General features: G+C 36.2%; 1 protein-coding gene across 1 annotated transcript in view; it reads left to right on the top strand.

The window, feature by feature from the left end:
• Positions 1 to 19,488, top strand: part of LOC132690985 (uncharacterized) — a 53,467-nt gene extending 33,979 nt beyond the window's left edge. Inside the window, exons 3-6 of the mRNA XM_078439039.2 lie at positions 8,898 to 9,024; positions 9,538 to 9,636; positions 10,867 to 10,920; positions 15,846 to 19,488. Of these exons, the coding sequence (XP_078295165.1) occupies positions 8,898 to 9,024; positions 9,538 to 9,636; positions 10,867 to 10,920; positions 15,846 to 17,332 (1,767 nt within the window). The 3' untranslated portion in view covers positions 17,333 to 19,488. The remainder of the gene's footprint in view (positions 1 to 8,897; positions 9,025 to 9,537; positions 9,637 to 10,866; positions 10,921 to 15,845) is intronic.
• The last annotated feature ends 3,553 nt before the right edge of the window (positions 19,489 to 23,041 follow it).

The following is a 23,041-nucleotide window of genomic DNA, read 5'->3' as shown; positions in this document are numbered from 1 at the left end:
CACCACTCCTATTCAACATACTAGTGGAATTTCTAGCCAATGCAATCATATGCGAAAATAAGTATAAGGCATCCAAATTGGAAGGAAAGTAGAATTGTCTGTTTAGATTATATGAATTTACAAATAGAAAATCTGAAGGACTCCACCTTAAAACTGTAAGAGTGAATCAAAAAATAAAGTTACAGGGTACAAAAACAACATACAGAAATGAGTTGTGTTTCTATACACTGGCAACAAAATATCTGAAAAAGAAATTAAAAAATAGCATAATAGCATCAGAAATAATAAAATATGTAGAAATAAATTTTACCAATGAGGTGAAAGATCTGTGTAGTGAAAACTACAAGACTTTGGTTAAAGTAACTGAAGACAGAAATAAGAGATACCCCATGTTTGTGAATCAGAATTATTGTTAAAATGTTCATTCTACCCAAAGCCATCTATGGATTCAATGCCATCTCTATCAAAATTCAACTGGCATTTTTTACAGAAATAGAAAAGCAATACTAAAATTTGTATGGAGGCACAAAAGACCATGAATAACCCAGGTAATCCTGAATAAGAAGAACAATGCTAAAGGCATCATACTGCCTAATTTCAAACTATACTACAAAGCTATAGTACCTAAGACTGGTTGGTACTGGCATAAAAACAGTCCGATGGAACAGAATTGAGAACACAGAAATAAACCCTTGAATATATAGTCAGCTGATATTTGACAAGGGAGCCTAGATTCTTCAGTGGGGGAAAAGATAGTTTCTTCATTAAATGGTGTTGGGAAAACTGGATATTCACATGGAAAAAAATGAAATTGGACTCATATCTTGTACCACTCACAAAAAATTAACTCAAAATGGATTAAAGATTTAAACATAAGAACTAAAACCCTAAACTTCCTAGAAAAAAAACAGGAAAAACTTGTTTGACATTGGTCTTGGCAATGATTACTTGGGTATGGCACCAAAAGCACATGCAACAAAAGCAAAAATAAATATGTGGTACTAAATAAGTAAGTTTCCTGCACAGCAAAAGAAACAACAAAATGAAAAATCAGTCTATGGAATGGAAAAAAATATTTGCAAATCATATTTCAAAAATGGGTTAATATTCAAAATATATAGACTCATACAACTCACTAGCAAAATAAACCCCAACAAATCTAAAAAGTGGGCAGAAATCTAAAAAAATTCAAAAGAATTTTCAAAAGAATATATACAATAGGTAACAGGTACATGAAAAGATGCTCAATGTCATTAATCATCAAGGAAATGCAAACCAAAACCACAATGAGATATTCCCTCACAGCTGTTAGAATGACTATTATCAAGAAGTCCAGAGCTAACAAGTGTTGGTGAGGATGTGCACTGTTGGTAGGAATGTATATTTGTATAACTGCTATAGAAAACAATATGGAGGTTTCTTAAAAAATTAAAAATAAAATTTCCGTATGATTCAGCAATCTCACTTCTGAGTATATATCCAAAGGAAATGAAAACAGGTATCAGTGAGATATCTACAAGTCCATATTCTTTTTTCTTTTTTTCTTTAATGGTATTTTTTTTTAATGCTGTATTTCTTTTATTTCAAGTTTTTATTTAAATTCTAGTTAACATATAGTGTAATATTAGTTGCAGGAGTAGAATTTAGAGATTCATCACTTACATATAACACCCAGTGTTCATCACAAGAAGTGCTTTCTTTAATACCCATCACCGATTTAGCCCATCCCCCTACTCACTTCCCCTCTAGCAACCCTCAGTTTGTTATCCATAGCTAAGAGTCTGTTTTATGGTTTGCTTCTCTCCCCTTTTTTTCCTTTTCCTCATATTAATCTGTTTTGTTTCTTAAATTCCACATACATACACTTCCATATTCTTGCAGCATTATTCACAATAGCCAAGATATGGAAACAAACTAAGTCAGTCAGTGGATAAATGGATAAAGAAGTGGTATATATACAATAGAATACCGTTCATGAGAAAGAAGGAAATCTTGCTATTTGTGACAAGTTGGATTAACTCTGAGGGCACTATGGTAAGTGAAATAAGTCAGAGAAAGGAAAATGCTATAGGATATCACTCATATGTGGAATCTGAAATAGGTGAACTCACAAAAACAGTATAGTGATTATTACCACAGGATGGTGGGGGTAGTGGGGAAATGTTGGTCAAAGGGTACAAACTTTTAGTTGTAAGTTGAATAAGTTCTAGGGATCTAATATATATCATGGTGACTAAATATTATATACTTGAAAGTTGCTGAGTAGATCTTAAATGTCTCACTGCAAAAAAGAAGTGGTGATTATTTGGGGTGCCTGGGTGGCTCAGTTGGTGAAGTGACTTCAGCTCAGGTCATGATCTCAGGGTTCATGGATTCAAGCTCCGCATTGAGTTTGCTGCTGTCAAGCTGTCAGCGCGGAGCCCACTTCAGATCCTCTGTCCCCCTCTGTCTACCCCTCCCCCTCTTGTTCGCTCTCTCTCAAAAAAATAAACATAAAAAAAAGAAAGAGAAATAAGGAAAGAAAAAAGAAAGAAAGGAAGAAAGAGAAAGAAAGAAATGGGGGGGCGGGGTGGAGCACCTAGGTGGCTCATTAGGTTAAGCCTCTGACTCTTAGTTTCTGCTCAGGTCATGATCTCACGGTTCGTTGGTTCAAGCCCCACATTGGGGTCTGCATTGACGGTGTGGAACCTGCTCTGGATTCTCTGACTCTTCCTCTCTCTCTGCCCTTCCCTTGTTCGCATGATCTCTCTCTCTCAAAATAAATAAACTTAAAAAAAATTTTAATGGTAATTATTTTAAATGATAGTGTTAGCTAACTCTCTGATGCTAATCATTTTGCAATAGATATGTATTATATCAACATATTGTACACCTTGAACTTACACAATATTATGGTATTATAATCAATTATATTAATAAAGCTGTGATTAAATAATAAAGCTGGGAGAAATTATATTTTATATATATATGTATGGTATTTATTATGTTGAGGCATTTCTTTGCTATACCCACTTCTTTAAGAGTTTTTATTATAAATGGATGTTGCATTTTGTCAAATGCTTTTTCTGAACCTGTTGGGATGATTGTATGATTTTTATCCTTTATTTTGTTAATGTGGTGTTTTTCACTCATTTGTGGCTGTTGAGCTTTTTTTGCATCCATGGAGTGAATCCCACTTGATTATATTCGTAAATTTTCCAGTTTTCTTCTCGTAATTGTTATCTAGTTTCATATCATTGTGGTCAGAAAAGATGCTTGATATGATTTCAGTCTTCTTAAATTTATTAAGACTTATATTATGGCCTACCATATGATCTAGAGATTGTTTCACGTGTGCTTGAGAAGATTGTGCATTGTTTCTCTAAACATTTAAAAAAAATGTTTAATGTTTATTTATTTTTGAGAGATAGAACACTAGTGGGGGAGGGGTAGAGAGAGGGAGAGACAGAATCCGAAGCAGGCTCCAGGCTCTAAGCTGTCAGCACAGAGCCCAACGCAGGGCTCTAACCCAGGAACCATGTAGATCATGATCTGAGCCAAAGTCAGACGCTTAACCGACTGAGCCACCCAGGTGCCCCACATTCTGTTTCTTTGAATGGAATATTTTGTATGTCTGTTAAGTCCATCTGGTTTATGCTGAAATCTTTAATCCTTTTTCAGTTGACTTTTTTTGTATATGGTGTGAAACAAAGGTCCAAAATCATTGTTTTGCATGTGAATATCCAGTTTTTCCAACACCACTTATTGAAGGGACCATCCTCTCCCCATGTTATATTTATGGTGCCCTTGTGAGAGATTACTTGACCATATAGGTAAGGGTTTATTTTGGGTCTCCTCTATTCCATTGGCTTATGCACATGTTTTTGTGCCAGTAACATACTGTCTTGATGACTATAACTTTGTAATGTGTTATGAAATCAGGGAGCTTAATATCTCCTGCTTTGTTGTTCTTGCTCAAAAATGCTTTGACTATTCAGGGTTTTTTGTGACTCCAAATAAATTTTATAATAGTTATTTTCTATTTATGTAAAAAATTCCATTGGTATTTTGATAGCTGCATTGAATCTGTAATTTCTACATACTTATAAATTTTCCTGTTTTCTTTCTGTTATTGATATATGGTTTTATTCCACTGTGATAGAGAAGATACTTGGAATAGTTTCCAATCTACAATTTATTAAGACTTGTTTTATGTCTTAGCATGTGATGTATCCTGAATAATGTTGCATATATGCTTAAGAAGAATGAGTAATCTGTTGATGTTGGGTGGAATGTTCTGTACATATGTGTTAGATTAATTTAGTCTATTTTATTGTTCAGTTCTGCATTTTTGTTTATTGGTTTTCTCTCAATTATCTATCCATTAGTGAGAGTAGGGTGTTGAAGCCTCCTATGATTATTGTATTGCTATTTCTCCCTTCAGATCTGTCAATGTTTGCTTTATATATTTAGATGTCCTAATATCAGGTACTATATATTTATAATTGTTATATCTTTTTGTTGAATTGTCCCTTTTATCATATGACATTCTTTGTCTTTTGTGAAAATTTGTGACTTAGTTTCTATTTTATTGATGTAAGTATAGCCAACCCTGCTCTCTTTTGGTTACCATGTGCATGAAATATCTTTTGCCACCCCACACTTTCAGCTAACGTGTGTCCTTTTTTACAAACAGCATTTATTTGGGTCTTGCTTTTGTTTTTGTTTTTTTCAGTTTTTTCAGCCATTCTATGTCTTTTGAATTTTTTTTTTTTAACGTTTATTCATTTTTTGAGAGACACAGGGTGTGAGTGGGGGAGGAGCAGAGAGCGAGGGAGACAGAATCGGAAGCAGGCTCCAGGCTCTGAACTGTCAGCACAGAGCCCGACGTGGGGCTGGAACTCACAGGCAGTGAGATCATGACCTGAGCCAAAGTTGGACACTTAACCAACTGAGCCACCCAGGTGCCCCTAAATTTTTTTTTATTCTAGAAAGAGAGTGAAAGCAGGGGAGAGGGGCAGAGGGAGAGAGAAAAAGAATCCTAAGCAGGCTCCATGCTCAGTGAGGACCCAGAGGCAGGGCTTGATCCCATGACCCTGGGATCATGACCTGAGCTGAAATCAAGAGTCAGATGTTTGACTGAGCCAGCCAGATGCCCTGAAATATGATAATTTTACAGTAACAGACACCAAATAAATGAAGACATGCAATTTGCCCAATAAAGTATTCAAAATAATTGTTTTAGGAAGCTCAGTAAGAAGAAAATATAGAAAGACAATTCAATGAAATCAGAAAAGCAATGCACAAACAAAAAAAAATTTAACAAGGAGATAGAAATCATAAAAAAGAAAAACAGGAAATATGGAGCTGAAGAATACAATGAGTGAAAGGAAAAATGCATCAACAGCAGACTTAACCCAGCAGAAGAATGAATCTGTGAAGTCATAGACAAGTCATTTGACATTACCCAGTCAGATAGGAGCAAAGAAAAAATGAATGACAAAGTAAAGAAAATGTAATATCTGAAACCATAAAACTATTAGAAGAAAATGTAAAGAAATAGCTTTTTGACATTCATCTGAGCAATGATCTTTTGGATATGACACCAAAAACACAGACAACAAAAGCAAAAATAAATAGGCAGGACCACATCAAATTAAAAAGCTGCCTAGCAATGGAAACAATCAACAAAATGAAAAAGCAATGTATGGAATGAAAGAAAATATTTGCAAACCATATATCTGATAAGCCATTAATATCCAAAATACATAAGGATTTCTATAACTCAATAGCAAACAAAACAAAACAAACAAACAACAAACAAAAACAAATGACATGATTTGTACATGGGGAAAGGATCTGAATAGAATTTTTCTAAAAAAGATATACTAATAGCCAGCAAGTACATAAAAGGTGCTTAGCAGTGCCTGGGTGGCTCAGTTGGTTAAGCCTCTGACAGGCTCAAGTCATGATCTCACGGTCCATGAGTTCAAGACCTGTGTCAGGCTCTGTGCTGACAGCTCAGAGCCTGGAGCATGCTTCAGATTCTGAGTCTGTCTCTCTGCCCTTCCTGCAGTCGTGTGCTCTTTTTCTCTCTCTCCAAAATAAACAAACATTAAAAAATTTTTAAGGGGCGCCTGGGTGGCTCGGTCGGTTAAGCGTCCGACTTCGGCTCAGGTCATGATCTCGCGGTCCGTGAGTTCGAGCCCCGCGTCGGGCTCTGTGCTGACAGCTCAGAGTTCATGCTCTGTCTCTCTCTGTCTCAAAAATAAATAAACGTTAAAAAAAAATTAAAAAAAAATTTTTTTAAGAGAAAGGTACTTAACATCACTAATCACTAGGGAAAATCTGAAGATCACACAATGAGATATCTCAGACCTGTGCTAAAAAGACAACAGATAAGTGTTGGTGAGGAAATAGAGAAAAAGAAAACTTTGTACATTGTTGGTTGAAATGTAAAGTGGTACAGCCACTAGGGAATACAGTATGGAGATTTCTCAAGGAATTAAAAATGGAACTAATATATGATTCAGCAGTTCCATCTCTGGGTATATATCCTAAGAAATCAAAATCAGTATCCTGAAGAGATATCTACACTACCATGTTCATTTTCTTGCAGCATTATTTACAATGGTCAAGATATGGAAACAACCTAAGTGTCCACTGATAGATGAATGGATAAAATAGATGTGAGCTCTCTTTATAGACATCTAGATAGATAGATAGATAGGTAAGTAGGTAGGTAGGTAAGTAGATAGATAGAAATACAGCAACATATAATGAGATACTATGCAGCTATGAAAATATGGATGTATCTAGAAGACTTTATGCTAACTGAAATTAACCAGACAGAGAAAAACAAACACTGTAATGATCTCACTTACATGTGAGATCTAAAAAAAAAAAAAAGAAGTCCAATTCACAGAAGCAGAATGAAATGGTGGTTACAAAGGAGAATTGGGTTGGAGGAAAAGATAGGGATATGCTGGTCAAAGGATATAGGCCTTCAGTGATAAGATGAATTAACTTTGGGAATCTGATGTACATCGTGGTGATTATAGTTAATCATGCTGTGTTATGTACTTGAAATTTGCTAAAAAAGTATAACTTATGTGTTCTCACTTATGTTACCTCACATAGTAACTATGTGAAGTGATGAATATGTTAATTAACCTAATTGTGGTAATCATTTCATAAAGTAAACATATGTCAAATCATCCCATTGTACACTTTAAACATATGCAATTCATTTGTTGATTATACATCAATAAGCTGAAACTTTTGTTTTAAATAAAAGAATAAAAAACAACAAAAGAGTAATGGTGCAGAGGAGATAACATATGTGATCCTTTGCTTCTGCAGAAATGTCTTATACAACCTCACATTTGTATAAATTTTGACTGAATAAATGACTCTAGTTGAGAGTTCATATCTCAGTATTGCAAAATTTGTCACATTAAAAAAAATTTTTTAAGTTTATTTTTGAGAGAGACAGCCACAGTATGAGTGGGGGAGGGGCAGAGAGAGAAGGGGAGAGAGAGAATCCCAAGCAGGCTCCGTGCCACCAGCACAGAGCCTGATGCAAGGCTTGAACCAATGAAACAGTGAGATCATGACTTGAGCGGAAACCAAGAGTCAGACACCTAACTGGCTAAGCCACCCAGGCAGCCCTAAATTTGTTAACATTTTAAATTTTGTTTTGTTTGTCACTTTAGGACACTATTTTTTTAAAAGCATTTTTTAGTGTTTATTTATTTTTTGTCTGAGAGACAGAGAGACCATGAGTGAGGGAAGGGCAGAGAGAGGGAGACACAGAATCTGAAGCAGGCTTCAGGCTCTGAGCTGTCAGCACAGAGCCCAATGCAGGGCTCGAATTCATGAACTGTGAGATCATGACCTAAACTGAACTCAGATGCTTAACCCACTGAGCCACCCATGCACCCCATTTTGGGCCACTATTGAGCAGGCCGTTGTGTTTCTGTTTTCTGGTACGTTTCATGTGACCTGCTTTCTGATTATTGAAAATTTTTGGATTTTTTTAAGGTTTATTTATTATTTTCAGAGAGAGGGTGTGGAGGGGAGGGGCAGAGAGAGAGGGGAGAGAGAGAATCCCAAGTGGGCTCTGCTCAGACCCACCAACTGTGAGATCATGACCCAAGCCGAAATCAAGAGTTGGATGCTTAACAAACTGAACCACCTAGGCACCTCCAAAATGTTAAGATCTTCTTTATATTCCTATTATTCTAAAATGTTATCCTCTGATACCCTTTCAAGACTTTACCAATTATTTATAATTTGAGTTTTCAGGGAGGAAGGGGAAGCAGGAGCATACTCCTCTTTACTGAGAATATACTACATACTCATTAGTTTTTTAATTGGGATGTTCTGGGGCACCTGGGTGGCTCAGTCGGTTAAGCGACCGACTTCGGCTCAGGTCATGATCTCACGGTCCGTGAGTTCGAGCCCCGCGTCAGGCTCTGTGCTGACAGCTCAGAGCCTGGAGCCTGTTTCCGATTCTGTGTCTCCCTCTCTCTCTCTCTCTGACCCTCCCCCGTTCATGCTCTGTCTCTCTCTGTCTCAAAAATAAATAAACGTTAAAAAAATTTTTTTTAATTGGGATGTTCCTCTTAATTGGATTTAGTATATTTTAAAACCAGAATGGACCTTGGGATTCACTCACTGGGCACAGTTTTTATCTGTAGGAATTGGGTTGTGTGAATCCTGCTCATTGATTAACACTAACTCTAGTCTTCACTCATATCACAGGTATTGAACCCACCCTGTTTGCTCTCCATTTCTTTCTTTTCCATTTCTCCAAAACTCTCCTTTACTTCCTCTCCTTTTGTTTCTCATCTCTCCTTCTACCATGAAGTCATTTATTTTCATTACACAAGAATAACTCAGGTTTTTTGTTTCAGGGATTTGTGATATTCAGGGATGTGTCTATCGACTTTTCTCAGGAAGAGTGGGAATGCCTGGACTCGACTCAAAGGAATTTGTACAAATATGTAATGTTGGAAAATTATAGCAACCTGGTCTCAGTTGGTAAGCATACCTTTATTCAAAAAGTCTAGAGTGCTCTAGAATATTTGCTTTCCCTGAGAAGAATTTCTCAACTCCTCTCATATATCCTATCTATTTCTTTTCCCTATTCCTAAAGAAATGGCTTGAGATTTGTAGAGTTGGGAATGTATGGCTTTGTTTTGTTTTGTTTTATTTTGTTTTTGTTTGTTTTGAGAGAGCAAGGGAGAGGGGCAGAGGGAGAGAGAGAGAATCCCAAGCAGGTTCCACACTCAGTGCAGAGCCTGATGTGGGGCTTGATCCCATGACTCTGGGATCGTGACCTGAGCCAAGACCAAGAGTCAGACACTCAACCAACTGAGCCACCCAGGCACCCCAGGAATATGTAGTTTCATTGGTCCCAAGGCCAACTCCATCTTCTCTCCTTTTTTTGTGGCCCTTCCAATAGTGGCATCACCCTTTATTTGCTGTTCACAGGACAGGATTTGAGTCCTGGGATACCTACAACAAAAATCTCCTTTCTTTTCTTGTGAGTAGGACTTTGCATTCCCAAGCCAGATGTGATTTCTTTACTGGAGCAAGGGAAGGAGCCATGGAGTGTTTTTGACAGTGAGCTGACAAGGGACCCGTACCTAGGTAAGTGATTGATGATTATGTAAGGGAAAAGGAACGCTGGATATAAACCAGCTGCTCAGTGAGGAGACCACATCTTTGAGATGTTTGGAGGAATCTCCTCCCAAAGTCCCACAACTATTAAGAAAAGTAAACTACACTATGAACTTCCAAATGCCCACACCTCCATCTTCAACCTAATACTCTCCATGCTTCTTTTCTCTCATGTTTTCTGCCTATTCCTAGTAGGTAATTCTAATGAGAAGCTTCTACTTTTATGTGAGATCTAATTCCATTAGTTCACTCTCTCTTGCCTTTGGTCTATACATGTGTCATGCCTTTAAACATTTTGGTATTCAATATATTCAGTTTTTTTAGTCATTATTTTATTCATGTATTCATTCTTTCAGCCAACACTTCCTAATATTCTGTGTTGTGGACAATATTTTTCTAGAGCATTATAAAATATATCAGCTATTAAGAAACTTATAGCCTAGGGATTGAGAAAAATTGGTGATGGGGATTAAGGAGTACACTTGCTGTGATGAGCACTGGGTGATGTATGGAAGTGTTGAATCACTATATTCACCTGAAACTAATATTACATTGCATGTTAAGTAACTGGAATTTGAATAAAAACTTTTTTTAAAATCCATAAAAATTATTCAAAATGTGGAATTAATTATAATTGTGGAATTATTTGCGGTTCAAATACCACAACCAGGGAAAATGGCTAAAGACTAAATGGTGGAAAAGCCTCACAGCGTTGTAATAGTTGGAGCCCTAGGAGTGATTGCAGTCACCTTGATAGAGAGTTTTGGGTGTAAAGGTCCTGTGCTTGGAATAGGATAGTAGAGTTTGCAGACAAGAAGAGATTGAGGTGAGGGAGGATGATCAAGCATTGCATGATGCATGCAATCAGCATAAAATAGAATGGGAGTGAGGGAGAAGGTCATGAACATGGATGATTCAAGGCAGAGGGCACAGTAAGTACAAAAGTCTTGAGGCAGGCAGGCTCATTGTGTATAAGGAGCACCAAGGTGACCAGAATGTCTGGGACAGAGCAAACAAAGAGGAGAAGAGTATGAGCTGTGATCAGAGATGTGTATGTTGGAAAGAGTCAGTTTATGATGACATTGTAAATTATGATTGAACTTTTTCTGAGTGAAGTGGAGATAAGTAAAAGATTTTAAGCAGAGCTGTGACATAATTAGATTTTTATTTTTCAAAAATACTATTTTTTCCTATTTACAGAAGAGGAAACTGAGACACAGAGACTTGAAGTAACTTGTCCAAGGTCAACAACTAGTAAGTGTTGGAGATAAGGTTTAAACCCAAGCTGTACATGCTTCTTAGCTCATAAGCTACATTGCCTCTCCAAGTCAAATCAAAGAAGTTTAGATATAGTGGACATGTTTTCATCTGAATTGCTGATGAACAGATAGAAGTTAACTTTCAAAATCAATTTTTAAAATGAGTTTTTACATCCCATAAATAGATAACTATAGCACACATATTACATGCATTTATATTATATACACACACAAACACACACACATATATACAAATTCATCATGGATTTCCTCTAAAACACTATATCATATGCCTTCCTTTCTTAATAAACTTTTAGATATATTATAATATTAATATATAATAATAGAGATATACTTGCATAATGAGGTTGTCTTCCAGATTCTTCCAATTTTAATTTCTAATTGAAACTTCCATTCTTCTATACTTTCTTTTGTAAATAGATTTTTCCCATATTTTTATGATTGATTAAAATTTTTTTTTAATGTTTTATTTATTTTTGAGAGAGACAGAGAGACAGAGAGAGAGAGTACGAGTGGGGAAGGGGCAGAGAGAGAGACACACAGAATCCAAAACAGGCTCCAGGCTCTAAGCTGTCAGCACAGAGCCTGACACGGGGCCTGAGCTCGTGAACCACGAGATCATGACCTGAGCTGAAGTCAGATGTTTAACTGAGCCACCCAGGTGCCCAGTATGATCGATTTTTTTTAAGTAGACATTTTTTTTGAGAGAGAGAGAGAGAGAAAGAGAGAGCGTAGGTGAGCAGGAGAGGGACAGAGGGAGAGGGAGAGAGAGAGTCTTAAGCAGATTGCACGCTCAACACAGAGCTCAATGTGGGGCTCAATCTCACAACCACAACAAAATCAGGAGTCAAACACTCAGCTGACTGAGTCACCTAGGTGCCCCTAAAAGTAGATGATTTTTAAAGCTTTTTCCAGCAATGTATACAATGCATATGTTCAATTTTATTACATCATCTTGAGGAATGTGTATCTTTTTAAAAATAAATTATTCTGTTTCTTTTAGTCTTGGAATCAAGAACAATATCTTGCCCATTTTTTTTTTTCAAAACAAGAATATTTTTAACAGTGAATGTCAAATTGTCCTATAATGTTTTACATTCAGGATTTATCTAAGCACAACCCCAATATTGAATTCACATTAAGCAATTTTGTCTGATTTGATACTTGGGGTTGTGTACTTCTTAAAAAAATTTTTTTAATGTTTATTCATTTTTGAGAGAGAGAGAGAGACAGAGCAGAGCATGAACAGAGAGAGACACACAGAATCCAAAGCAGGCTCCAGGCTCCAAGCTGTCAGCACAGAGCCTGACATGGGGCTCGAACTCACAAACCATGAGATCATGACCTGAGCCAAAGTTGGGCGTTTAACCGACTGAACCACCCAGGCACCCCAGGGTTGTGTACTTCTTAATTCATCGTATCAGGAGGCAAAGTCAAGGTGATTGGAGATGACTGCCAGAACTTTCCATCGGAAAGGTACATTTCCCCCCTTATAAATACTAAATAGTTAGTGCAGTAATACTTGAAGACTGTATAACTATCCTCTAGAAATCTTTCACCCAAAATGTTTGGTATTCATTCTTATTCAAAACAGTTATTACATTGAGCTTAGAAAAGTTCTAATTTTATCGCTTTCTTTCTGCATTTATTGGTTGGCCTTGCTTTATTAAAAAGAGATTTTTCTTTCCACTTTTGTTTGAGAAACACTACAGATTCATTGCTTCTTTTATTATTTTTTTTTTAATTTTTTTTTTTAACGTTTATTTATTTTTGGGACAGAGAGAGACAGAGCATGAATGGGGAGGGGCAGAGAGAGAGGGAGACACAGAATCGGAAGCAGGCTCCAGGCTCTGAGCCATCAGCCCAGAGCCCGACGCGGGGCTCGAACTCGCGGACCGCGAGATCATGACCTGAGCCGAAGTCAGCCGCTTAGCCAACTGAGCCACCCAGGCGCCCCTCATTGCTTCTTTTAAAAAAATAAATATCTTATAACCCATTGTAATCATTCTTTTTTGATATTAAACTATCATTCATATTTGGCCATTGAAAGCCCCTTACAGCTAGCTTCTGCATCCTTTTTTTTCATGAGTGCATGAATCTTTAATGACCTTCTTGTTTCCTGGAACAAAAATATGTTCCAGTCTCATCTTGTATTATTCTTGCTCTCGACTTGGAATTAGCCAGCTCATTAAAAGTCTTAGTTTCTTGGGGCGCCTGGGTGGCTCAGTCAGTTGAGCGTCCGACTTCAGCTCAGGTCATGATCTCGCAGTCTGTGAGTGTGAGTTCGAGCCCCGCGTCGGGCTCTGTGCTGACAGATCAGAGCCTGGAGCCTGTTTCAGATTCTGTGTCTCCCTCTCTCTCTGCCCCTCCCCTGCTCATGTTCTGTCTCTCTGTCAAAGATAAATAAACATTTAAAAAAAAATTTTTTTAAAGTCTTAGTTTCTTGTAATAGGGAATGGTGTTGATTGACCAATATGAGTGTGTAGTGTGCTTATTACTACTGGATTGCCATTGCTTTTATATCCATTAAATGGAAAGAGACAGGAACCTATCTCTCTCTCTTTATTTTCTCTATTTATTTTCTCTTTATTTAATCTTTATTTTTGAGAGAGAGAGACAGAGTGTGAGCTGGGGAGGGGCAAAGAGAGTGGGAGACACAGAATCCGAAACAGGCTCTGGGCTCTGAGCTGTCAGCACAGAGCCCAACACGGGGCTCAAGCTCACGAACCACAAGATCATGACCTGAGCCGAAGTCGGACGCTTAACTAACTGAGCCACCCAGGTGCCCCAGGAAACTATCTTTCATAATTGAATACTAATAACTCTAATTGAAGTCCAAAGGTGAGATTCTGTCTCAGTTTTCTGCATTTCAGTTTTGTAACTTTTTCTTGAACAGTGAAAAAACCCTATTTCCTCCAACATGAGTATAGTTACTCAAGTCTTCTGTCCCAAGACTTGGGACTCTGTCCCAATACTACAGAACGGTTTCAAAATTAGAATATCATACAACTACTGACAGGAAAACCTACCTGAAGCCATATTCATGATTTATTACACTTTGTTTCTTTTCCTGTTTTCCCTTAGAATATGTTACACTAAGGATTTCTAATCAGAGTACAGTTTGAAAAATTGCTAGATTAATTCTTTTTTGTGCATTTTCAGCTTAATATGCAGTTTATTTTAATTGTTGAGTTTAGGTTTTTTTTTTTAATTTATACTTGGAATATATAAAACATTTACATGCTTCAAAAGTCAATATAAAAATATACTTAGGGGCGCATGGGTGGCTCAGTTGGTTAAGCATCTGACTCTTGATTTCGGCTCATGTCGTGATCTCACAGTTTATGAATTTGAGCCCGCATCAGGCTCCATGCTGACAGTGTGGAGCCTGCTTGGGATTCTCTTCCCCTCTCTCTCTGCTCTTCTTCCTCTCTCTCTGCCTCTCATTCATTGCCCCTCTCAATCTAGGTAAAAAGTTTTGGGGGGGTGAGGGTGGGGGTTAGGGTAGTCTGATTAATCCTTTCTGCATTTATTTTTTCAGAAATAAAGCACATTCACATTTATATTCTTAATTCTCCTTCCTGCTTTTACATGGGATATTACTCTCTCTGCACTCTTTTTTACTGTCCTGGTTTTCTTTCAATAATTGTTAACAAGTTGTGAAAATCATTCCATATAGACAGTGGCAAAAAAAAAAAAAAAAGACATATAAAACTGACTTATCTTTATTGGTGTTATATGTTTATTTTTGCCATAACTCATTAATTATTAGAAATAATAGTTCCAGTAGTTAGTAGAGTTTCCATGCAGATAGTCACAAAATTTGCAAATATTTTCAGTTTTGTTTTTTGTTTTCCTATGCTTGTAACTGATACTCCTTTCTAGTCTCATCACTATTCCTACATCTTCCAGAAAGTGTTCAATAGAAGTAGTACATATTTTTTTCATGATTTTTATGGGCATGACTTCTTTTTCCTTTTTTTTTAAGTTTTGGAATAATTTTATATATACCAAAAAGTTGCAAAAATAGTATATTACTCACCTAATATCAATTTCTACTACATTTGTGTTGTATATTTGAATTTACTCCTCCCATTTTTTTTATTCCCCCACCATAGTATATCTTGTATAAACGTCATGATTTATCCTTTCTCTGTTTTGTGTAATGTGAGCATCTATGCACATATCTTTATAATATCCTCTTTCTTACATAAATGGTAGCAGCATACCCTAGATACAGTTTACTCCACCTTGTTCTTTAACTTAAAAAAGTGATGAAGATCATTCAATAGGAATATAGAGATACTTCTTATTTCTTTATACAATTACATAGGACTCTACTGTGTGCATACACTACAGTGAGTTCAAGTAGTATCAAGTTGGTGGATATTTGGATTGGTTATAGTCAGTTGCTCTTACAAATAGTTCTGTGGTGGATAACTTTCTGCATAAATCTCTTCAGATTCTTAACTAAAATTATATTTGGGTTCCTAGAACTGGGATTGCTCAAACGATAAATACTTATATAATTTTTGCTAGAAACTGGCAAATATCCTCCTATGATATTTGCTACACTGAATGTGTGAGAGAAGTTACTTACCTATTAAATAACCTAGACTAGGTTATCAGACTTTTGGGTTTTTGCCGAAGTATACTTTGAACTTATTCCAAACTTTAACAGTCATTGACTTAATCTTTTTCTGATCCCTTTCCCCCATGCCTTCCTCTACCACTTTTCAATTTCTATACTTTATCTCTCAAATTGTGCCACCATATAAGAACTATAATTTATATTTACATTTATAGATTAATGTCAATGTAATTCTGCCTTTTCTAAGTTTTGTGTCTATCCCCACCACCACCAAAAAAAGTGAATGTCTTATTTGTGTTTTCTTTCAGAATATAAATCTAGGTGTGAGAGCAAGAAATTATCTCTGAAAAAGGATAACTATAAAATAAATTCATCTCAATGGGTTATAACGGAAGGATTTACTAAGCATGGACTTAAACAAGGATCTCAGGAAAAACATTTTGGCCAAGTCTCGTGTACCTCTGAAGACATGTCCCCTTTCATTCAGCATACATCTCTCTCTCTACATCAAACATTTAATACCAAAGAGAAATCTTATGAATGCAAAAAATATAAGAATGCCTATGAACAGGACTCAAAACTTACTACACATCAAGAAAGTCATACAGCCAAGAAATTTTATGACTATAAGGAATATGGGAGGGCCCTTGGTAGAACTTCAAAACTTAGTTCACATCATACAGTGCATATTGGTGTGAGATCCTATGAATGTGAGGAATGTATGAAGTCTTTGAATAGTGGCCCACACTTAATACAACGTCAGATAATTTTTACTAAGGAGAAATCTAATGAATTTAAAGAAAGTGGGAAGACCTTTACTAATGCTTCACAGTTTTTTCTACATCATAGCATTCATACAAGTGAGGAACCCTTTCAATGTAAGTACTGTGTTAGACAATTTAATAATGGTACAGCCTTTATTCGCCATCAGAGAATTCACACTGGTGAAAAACCCTATGAGTGTAATGAATGTGGAAAGGCTTTTAGTACAAGTTCAATATTTAGAGTACATCAAAGGATTCACACAGGTGAGAAACCGAATGAATGTAAAGAATGTGGAAAAGCCTTTCGTCATTCCTCATACCTTACTCAACACCAAAGAATTCATACTGGTGAGAAACCTTATAAATGTAAGTATTGTGTTAGGGCATTTAGTAATGTTTCGGCCTTTATTCGGCATCAGAGGATTCATACCGGTGAGAAACCCTACAAATGTAAGGAATGTGGAAGAGCTTTTAGTACTGGCTCAATACTTACAGCACATCAGAGAATTCACTCAGGTGAGAAACCATATTTATGTAAGGAATGTGGAAAAGCCTTTCGTCAGTCTTCAGATCTTACTCAACATCAGAGGATTCATACTGGTGAGAAACCCTACAAATGTAAGGAATGTGGAAGGGCCTTTCGTCGTTCATCAGAACTTTCTCGACACAAGTTAATTCATGCTAATGAGAAACTATATGAATGTAAAGAATGTGGAAAGATCTTGAGTAGAGACTCAATACTTATACAACATCAGAAAATTCACACAGGTGAGAAAGCCTGGGAATGTAATGAATGTGGGAAAGTTTTTACGTGTGCAACATACCTGGCCCGGCATCAGCGAATCCATACTGGTGATAAACCATATACTTGTAACAAATGTGGGAAAGCTTTTCTTCGTTCTTCAGACCTTATTCTGCATCAAAGGATTCATACTGGTGAGAAACCCTATGAGTGTAAGAAATGTGGGAAGGCTTTTGCAAGAGGTTCAAATCTTAATCGCCATCAAAAAGTTCATAATAGTAAGAAATAGTATAAAGGAAGCTTTGTATTTAAGCATATCTTTTAGGTAACATGGCATGGAAGAGAAACCCTAGAAACATAATAGGAGAAATCCTAAGAATTTATTGGTGAGAAAATGTAGAAATATAATTGATATGAGAATGACTTATGTGTTTCACAGTTTAACTACCATAAGAATAAAATGAATATTGGAAGGCCTCTATCAACAACTCATTCCTTTCTAAGTTTTAAAAACTTTGTTGTTTATTTTAATTTTTTTAAATGTTTGTTTATTTTTGATAGAGAGGGACAGAGACAGAACATGAGCAGGGGAGGGGCAAGAGAGAGAGAGGGACACAGAATCCAAAGCAGGCTCCAGGCTCTGAGCTGTCAGCACAGCTTGATGTGGGGCTTAAACCTGTGAACTATGAGATCATGAACTGAGCTGAAGTTGGACACTTAACCAACTGAGCCACCCAGGTGCCCCAATTTTTAAAACTTTCTAATCTTGAGTGGAGAAGGTAAAAAATCTTTTTTGTTGTATTTTTTCATATTTTAAAATACGTTAAATCAACTTTGTTTTTTATATAGCTATAATTTGTTTGGTTTATGCATAGATAAAATACTATATTATTATAAGTTGTACATTAAAAATTTGAATTTATTTTGTTCTCACCAAAATTCTTTTTTTTTAATTTTTAAAATGTTTATTTATTTTTGAGAGAGAGAGATAGAGTGCGAGTGGGGGAGGGGCAGAGAGAGACAGAGAGAGATGGAATCTGAAGCAGGCTCCAGGCTCTGAGCTGTCAGCACAGAATCCAATGCAGAGCTTGAACTCATGAACTGCGAGATCATGACCTGAGCCAAAGTCAGACGCTTAACTGACTGAGCAACCCAGGCACTCCATCACCAAAATTCTTATTTCAGTGCAACTTATTCAGTACCTATTTCTTGATGCTATTTATGCACAGTTTCATGATATTTTATATTTTTAGTGTTATAAGCTTGTATTTAATGACAGTCTTTTTATACCCCAACATCCAATTTGGGAACTCTTCAATTGATATTTTTAAAATAAATTTTTACCTGCATATCTTTACATCTGTACCATTTTATTTAAAATATCATCACTTTAAGATATATATTTTAATATTGATAAAATGATATCATTATTTGTATATATAAATTAATATTTTTATTTTATAAAAGTGATATTTTGTTGTGATAATTTTTTCTAAATTTTTTAATTCTACAAAGAAGCCAATAAATTTACCTTTAATCCTCCCAAGGGACTATAACTATTGTCACATTGTTGGAACAGATCTTTTCATAAATTTTTAAAAGCAAATGTAATCACATTACTCAAATTGTCTCATAAATTGCCTTTTTAATGACAAGATATGTCATACAGAACATTCCATGTGATTAAGTGTATCAATAATGTAAATATATATGACTGTACCATCATTTTTACCAAACATCTATGGCTAAATACTGTGATTAACTCCACTTTTTGTGTTTATAAGGAATGTCACATGTAGCATCCTACTTGGCATATTGTATTTGCTTGTCTGCTTTTCATTGTTGAAATAATCCATGCATACCTTTTAACATGTACATATTTTAATTTTTTTAATGTTTATTTTTAAGAATGAGAGAGAGAGTGCAAGTGGGGGAGGAGCAGAGAGAGACAGAGAAGGAGACACAGAATCTGAAGCAGGCTCCAGGCTCTGAGCTGTCAGCCCAGAGCCCAACGTGGGGCTCGAACTCACGGAGTGTGAGATCATGACCTGAGCTGAAGTTGGACACTTAACCAACTGAGCCACCCAGGTGCCCCTAACATGTACATATTTTAAACATGACAGAGTAAGCTGGCTTCCCTTTTGACCATACTATGCTATGCTATTTTTCTCTCTTCCCCTCCATGTTACTTATCCTTGCAGAGTTTTTCCTAATGATTTTGCCCAAATGTAATGTGGGGACATTTTAAATTTTTTTAATTATTTCCATTTCAATGTATTTATATTAAAAACATATTTATATGTATTAGTATACTTTATGTAAAGTGGGCATGGCTATATTCACTAGCATACTTGGGTTTGGTAAGGATCAAATGAGTTAATTTACACAAATATTTATAATTAAGGCTGTAACATACTCAGTAAATATAATCCATTGTCAAAATTATTTTTTCCTTTGGCCATTTTATTGTTTATGAAAAAACTCTAAACTATGGTGTGTATTTGCCTAAGTTTAATATTGGAGAAAAATCTTAAACCTCTAGTGAATATAGTGAAGTCATCATCATTCCTCCTTGGTCGCAAGATGCATCCATCCTGAAGAAAAGAACCATAAAAATATAATAAATAATGCCTTTAATTCAACCTCTTATGTTGAATCCTAAAATTTGTATCAGCATGAAACATTGCTGATAATATTATTGCCCACATTATCTGGGTGATTAAAAAATAATATTGGATTTTAGGAACATCTGACTCTTGATCCAATGCATGTTTAAACCAACATTTGGCTAAGGGTGAAATACTGACAAAATAGAATTTCTTTGAACATAAAGGACACTGAGTATCCTACACAGCAAAACATGTGGGAGGTGGGAAAAATTACAGAACTTACAGCTCTAAATCTAGACATGTATTGCAATAATTAATACTTGAAATCTGGTACAGATGCCACAGGAGCACAGAGGAAATTTCCATGTATCTGGGATTCAGACTGCCTTAAGAGTGGGGTTTAGCTTGGCTAGTGCTGATATCTCTGAGGAGGTATGATATAGGTGGTTCTGAGGATTTGGGAACAACTGTGAACTAGAATCAACACCTTCTACTTGGAAGGATGACCACTAATAGGGTTTATTCCTTTTCTATTGCTGCATAACAAATTGCCACAATGTTGGCAGCTTAAAGCAACACACATTTATTATCTCAAAATTTTCATGGGTATGTGTCAGGGCATAGCTTAAGTAGAAATATCCAAGAGAAACACCAATACCATATATTTTCACTCAGATGTGGATCTTGAGAAACTTAACAGAAGACCATGGGGGAGGGAAAAGGGAAAAAAAAAGTTACAGAGAGGGAGGGAGGCAGACCATAAGAGACTCTTAAAGACTGAGAACAAACTAAGGGTAGATGGGGGGTGGGGGGAAGGGGAAAGCGGGTGATGGACAGGGAGGAGGGCACTTTTTGGGATGAGCACAGGATGTTGAATGGAAACCAGTTTGACAATAAATTATACTTAAAAAAAATAGAAATATCCATAATCATTATGGAAAAAATAAAAATTACCAAAGCAATCAGAAGATGGAAAAATCAATGGATATAACATCTGGGATTGCAGTACTAATATTATTAAGAAATCACAATTCCTTAGGTTACAAATGTGATGCAATATCAATTAAAAATACCCAGGAATTTTTTAAAACATTTGAGCTAATTCTATTTTTTCAAAAAGTTTATTCATTTTTGAGAGAGAGCAAGAGACCAGGGGAGGGACAGAGAGAGAGGGAAAGATTCCAAGCAGACTTTGCACTGTCAGCACAGTACCCCATGCGGGCCTGGATCTTGTGATCCATGAGGTCATGACCTCAGCCGAAATCAGGAGTTGGACGCTTAGCTGACTGAGCCACCCAGGCACACCATGAGCTAGTTCTAGAGTCTAAATGGAAAAATAACCAGTAAAATTCTGAAGGAGGAGGAGAGGAATTGGATAAGTAGAACCATCAACTATTAAGATATAACTCTAATGGGGCGCCTGGGTGGCGCAGCCGGTTAAGTGTCCGGCTTCAGCCAGGTCACGATCTCGCGGTCCGTGGGTTCGAGCCCCGCGTCGGGCTCTGGGCTGATGGCTCGGAGCCTGGAGCCTGTTTCCGATTCTGTGTCTCCCTCTCTCTCTGCCCCTCCCCCGTTCATGCTCTGTCTCTCTCTGTCCCAAAAATAAATAAAAAACGTTGAAAAAAAAATTAAAAAAAAAAAAAAAAAAAAGATATAACTCTAATAACTAAGAGTTATCAGTAAAAATGTAATGGGTCACTAGAACTACTTAAAAGTTCAGCTATAGATCCAAATACATAGGAAAGATAGTATATGATAATGAAGCTGTTTTGGATCATTTAATATCCTTTGAATTGTTACAAATCTTGAAGATTTGAATGTATTAGTTCATATATATACATTGGTTGCATTTAGATTTTTCAACAAATGCTTTATTTTTCAAATTTTAAAAAAAATGTTTATTTATTTTTGAGACAATATGAGAGACAGAGTGCAAGCAGCGGAGGGGCAGACAGAAGGAGACACAGAATCTGAAGCGGGCTCCAGGCTCTGAGCTGTCAGCCCAGAGCCCAACGTGGGGCTTGAACTCACGAACTGTGAGATCATGACCTGAGCCAAAGTCGGACGCTTAACCGATTGAGCCACTCAGGCACCCCTAAATTTTTTAATATTTTATTTATTTTTGATAGAGAGAGAAAGCACAAGTGGGGAGGGGCAAAGAGAGAGGGAGACACAGAATCTGAGGCAGGCTCCAGGCTCTGAGCTGTCAGCACAGCTGACAGGGGTGTTGCCTGGCTGGCTCAGTCAGTACACCATGCAACTCTTGATCTTGGGTTCATGAGTTTGAGCCCCACATTGGGTGTAGAGATCACTTAAAATACATAAATTAAACTTAAAATAAAATAATTGCTGGGATAATTGGGAGAAATTTGAATTGTACCATATGTTAGATCATGATATTGTGTGATCCATTGTTAAATTTCCTAAGTGTATTTATTGTGGTTATATTAGAGAATATACCAATTTATAGGACATGTGTAAAATATGGACATGTCTGTAAACATAGATTATACAGTAAATGGCCTTATGTAATTGGACAGCCACCTGGGAGAGAGAAAAAAAATTGGATCCCTAATGCCACGCTCAAAGCAAAATAAAATGCAAATGCATCAAAGATATGGATTAAGAATTGACTTAAGAATTGAACAAAAAATATAAGATAAAACCATGGAAGAAAATAATAATGTGAAATTAACTCAAAACCATGAAGTCATTGTAGGAAAATATATTTGTCTACTTTTTCATGGCAAAATATTTGAAACACTATTGAAAAAATATAATTCCTAAACCGGCACATTTTTTAAACAGAAAACTGTCTATATTGCTTAATAACAAAAATAGGGAATACAAATCATTAAGAGAAGATATAAACAACGATCTAACAAAACAAGTGAGTATGAAAAAGTACGTCACATAAGAGACACTGCAAAGGAATTTTGCTCCTTTGGAAAGATTTTTATCTCCTGTCCCAATATGATAGATATCATTTAGAAATGTAGTTTTTACCTATCAGATTGACAAAATAAATTTGGTATCTAATCTTTTAGCCACAGAGTAGGAACATGGTGATCTATACATGTTGCTGTTGGACAGCTAAATTGGCATAACCTAAAGGAGGGCAGTAGCAAATACCTATCAAAACTTAAAACACAGGTACATATATCCCTAGAATTTATGGAGAAATTTATGTAACAGCTGTTTTCAACATATCCACAAGAAACAAGAATATATTTTTTGGCACTGGTGTAATAGCAAAAGAAGAGGGTGGGAGGTAGGGAGTGAGGATCAATTACAGTAATAAATTAGTTATATAAATTATCATCCATCTATTCAATGGACTATATAGCAAATTAAAAGAATGCAGTATGTGTATTACTATGAAATTAAAA

This window comes from Panthera onca, chromosome E2, assembly GCF_046562875.1.
Source record: "Panthera onca isolate mPanOnc1 chromosome E2, mPanOnc1 haplotype 2, whole genome shotgun sequence".
Taxonomy (NCBI): domain Eukaryota; kingdom Metazoa; phylum Chordata; class Mammalia; order Carnivora; family Felidae; genus Panthera; species Panthera onca.
This window is presented reverse-complemented; position numbering and strand designations above follow the sequence as displayed.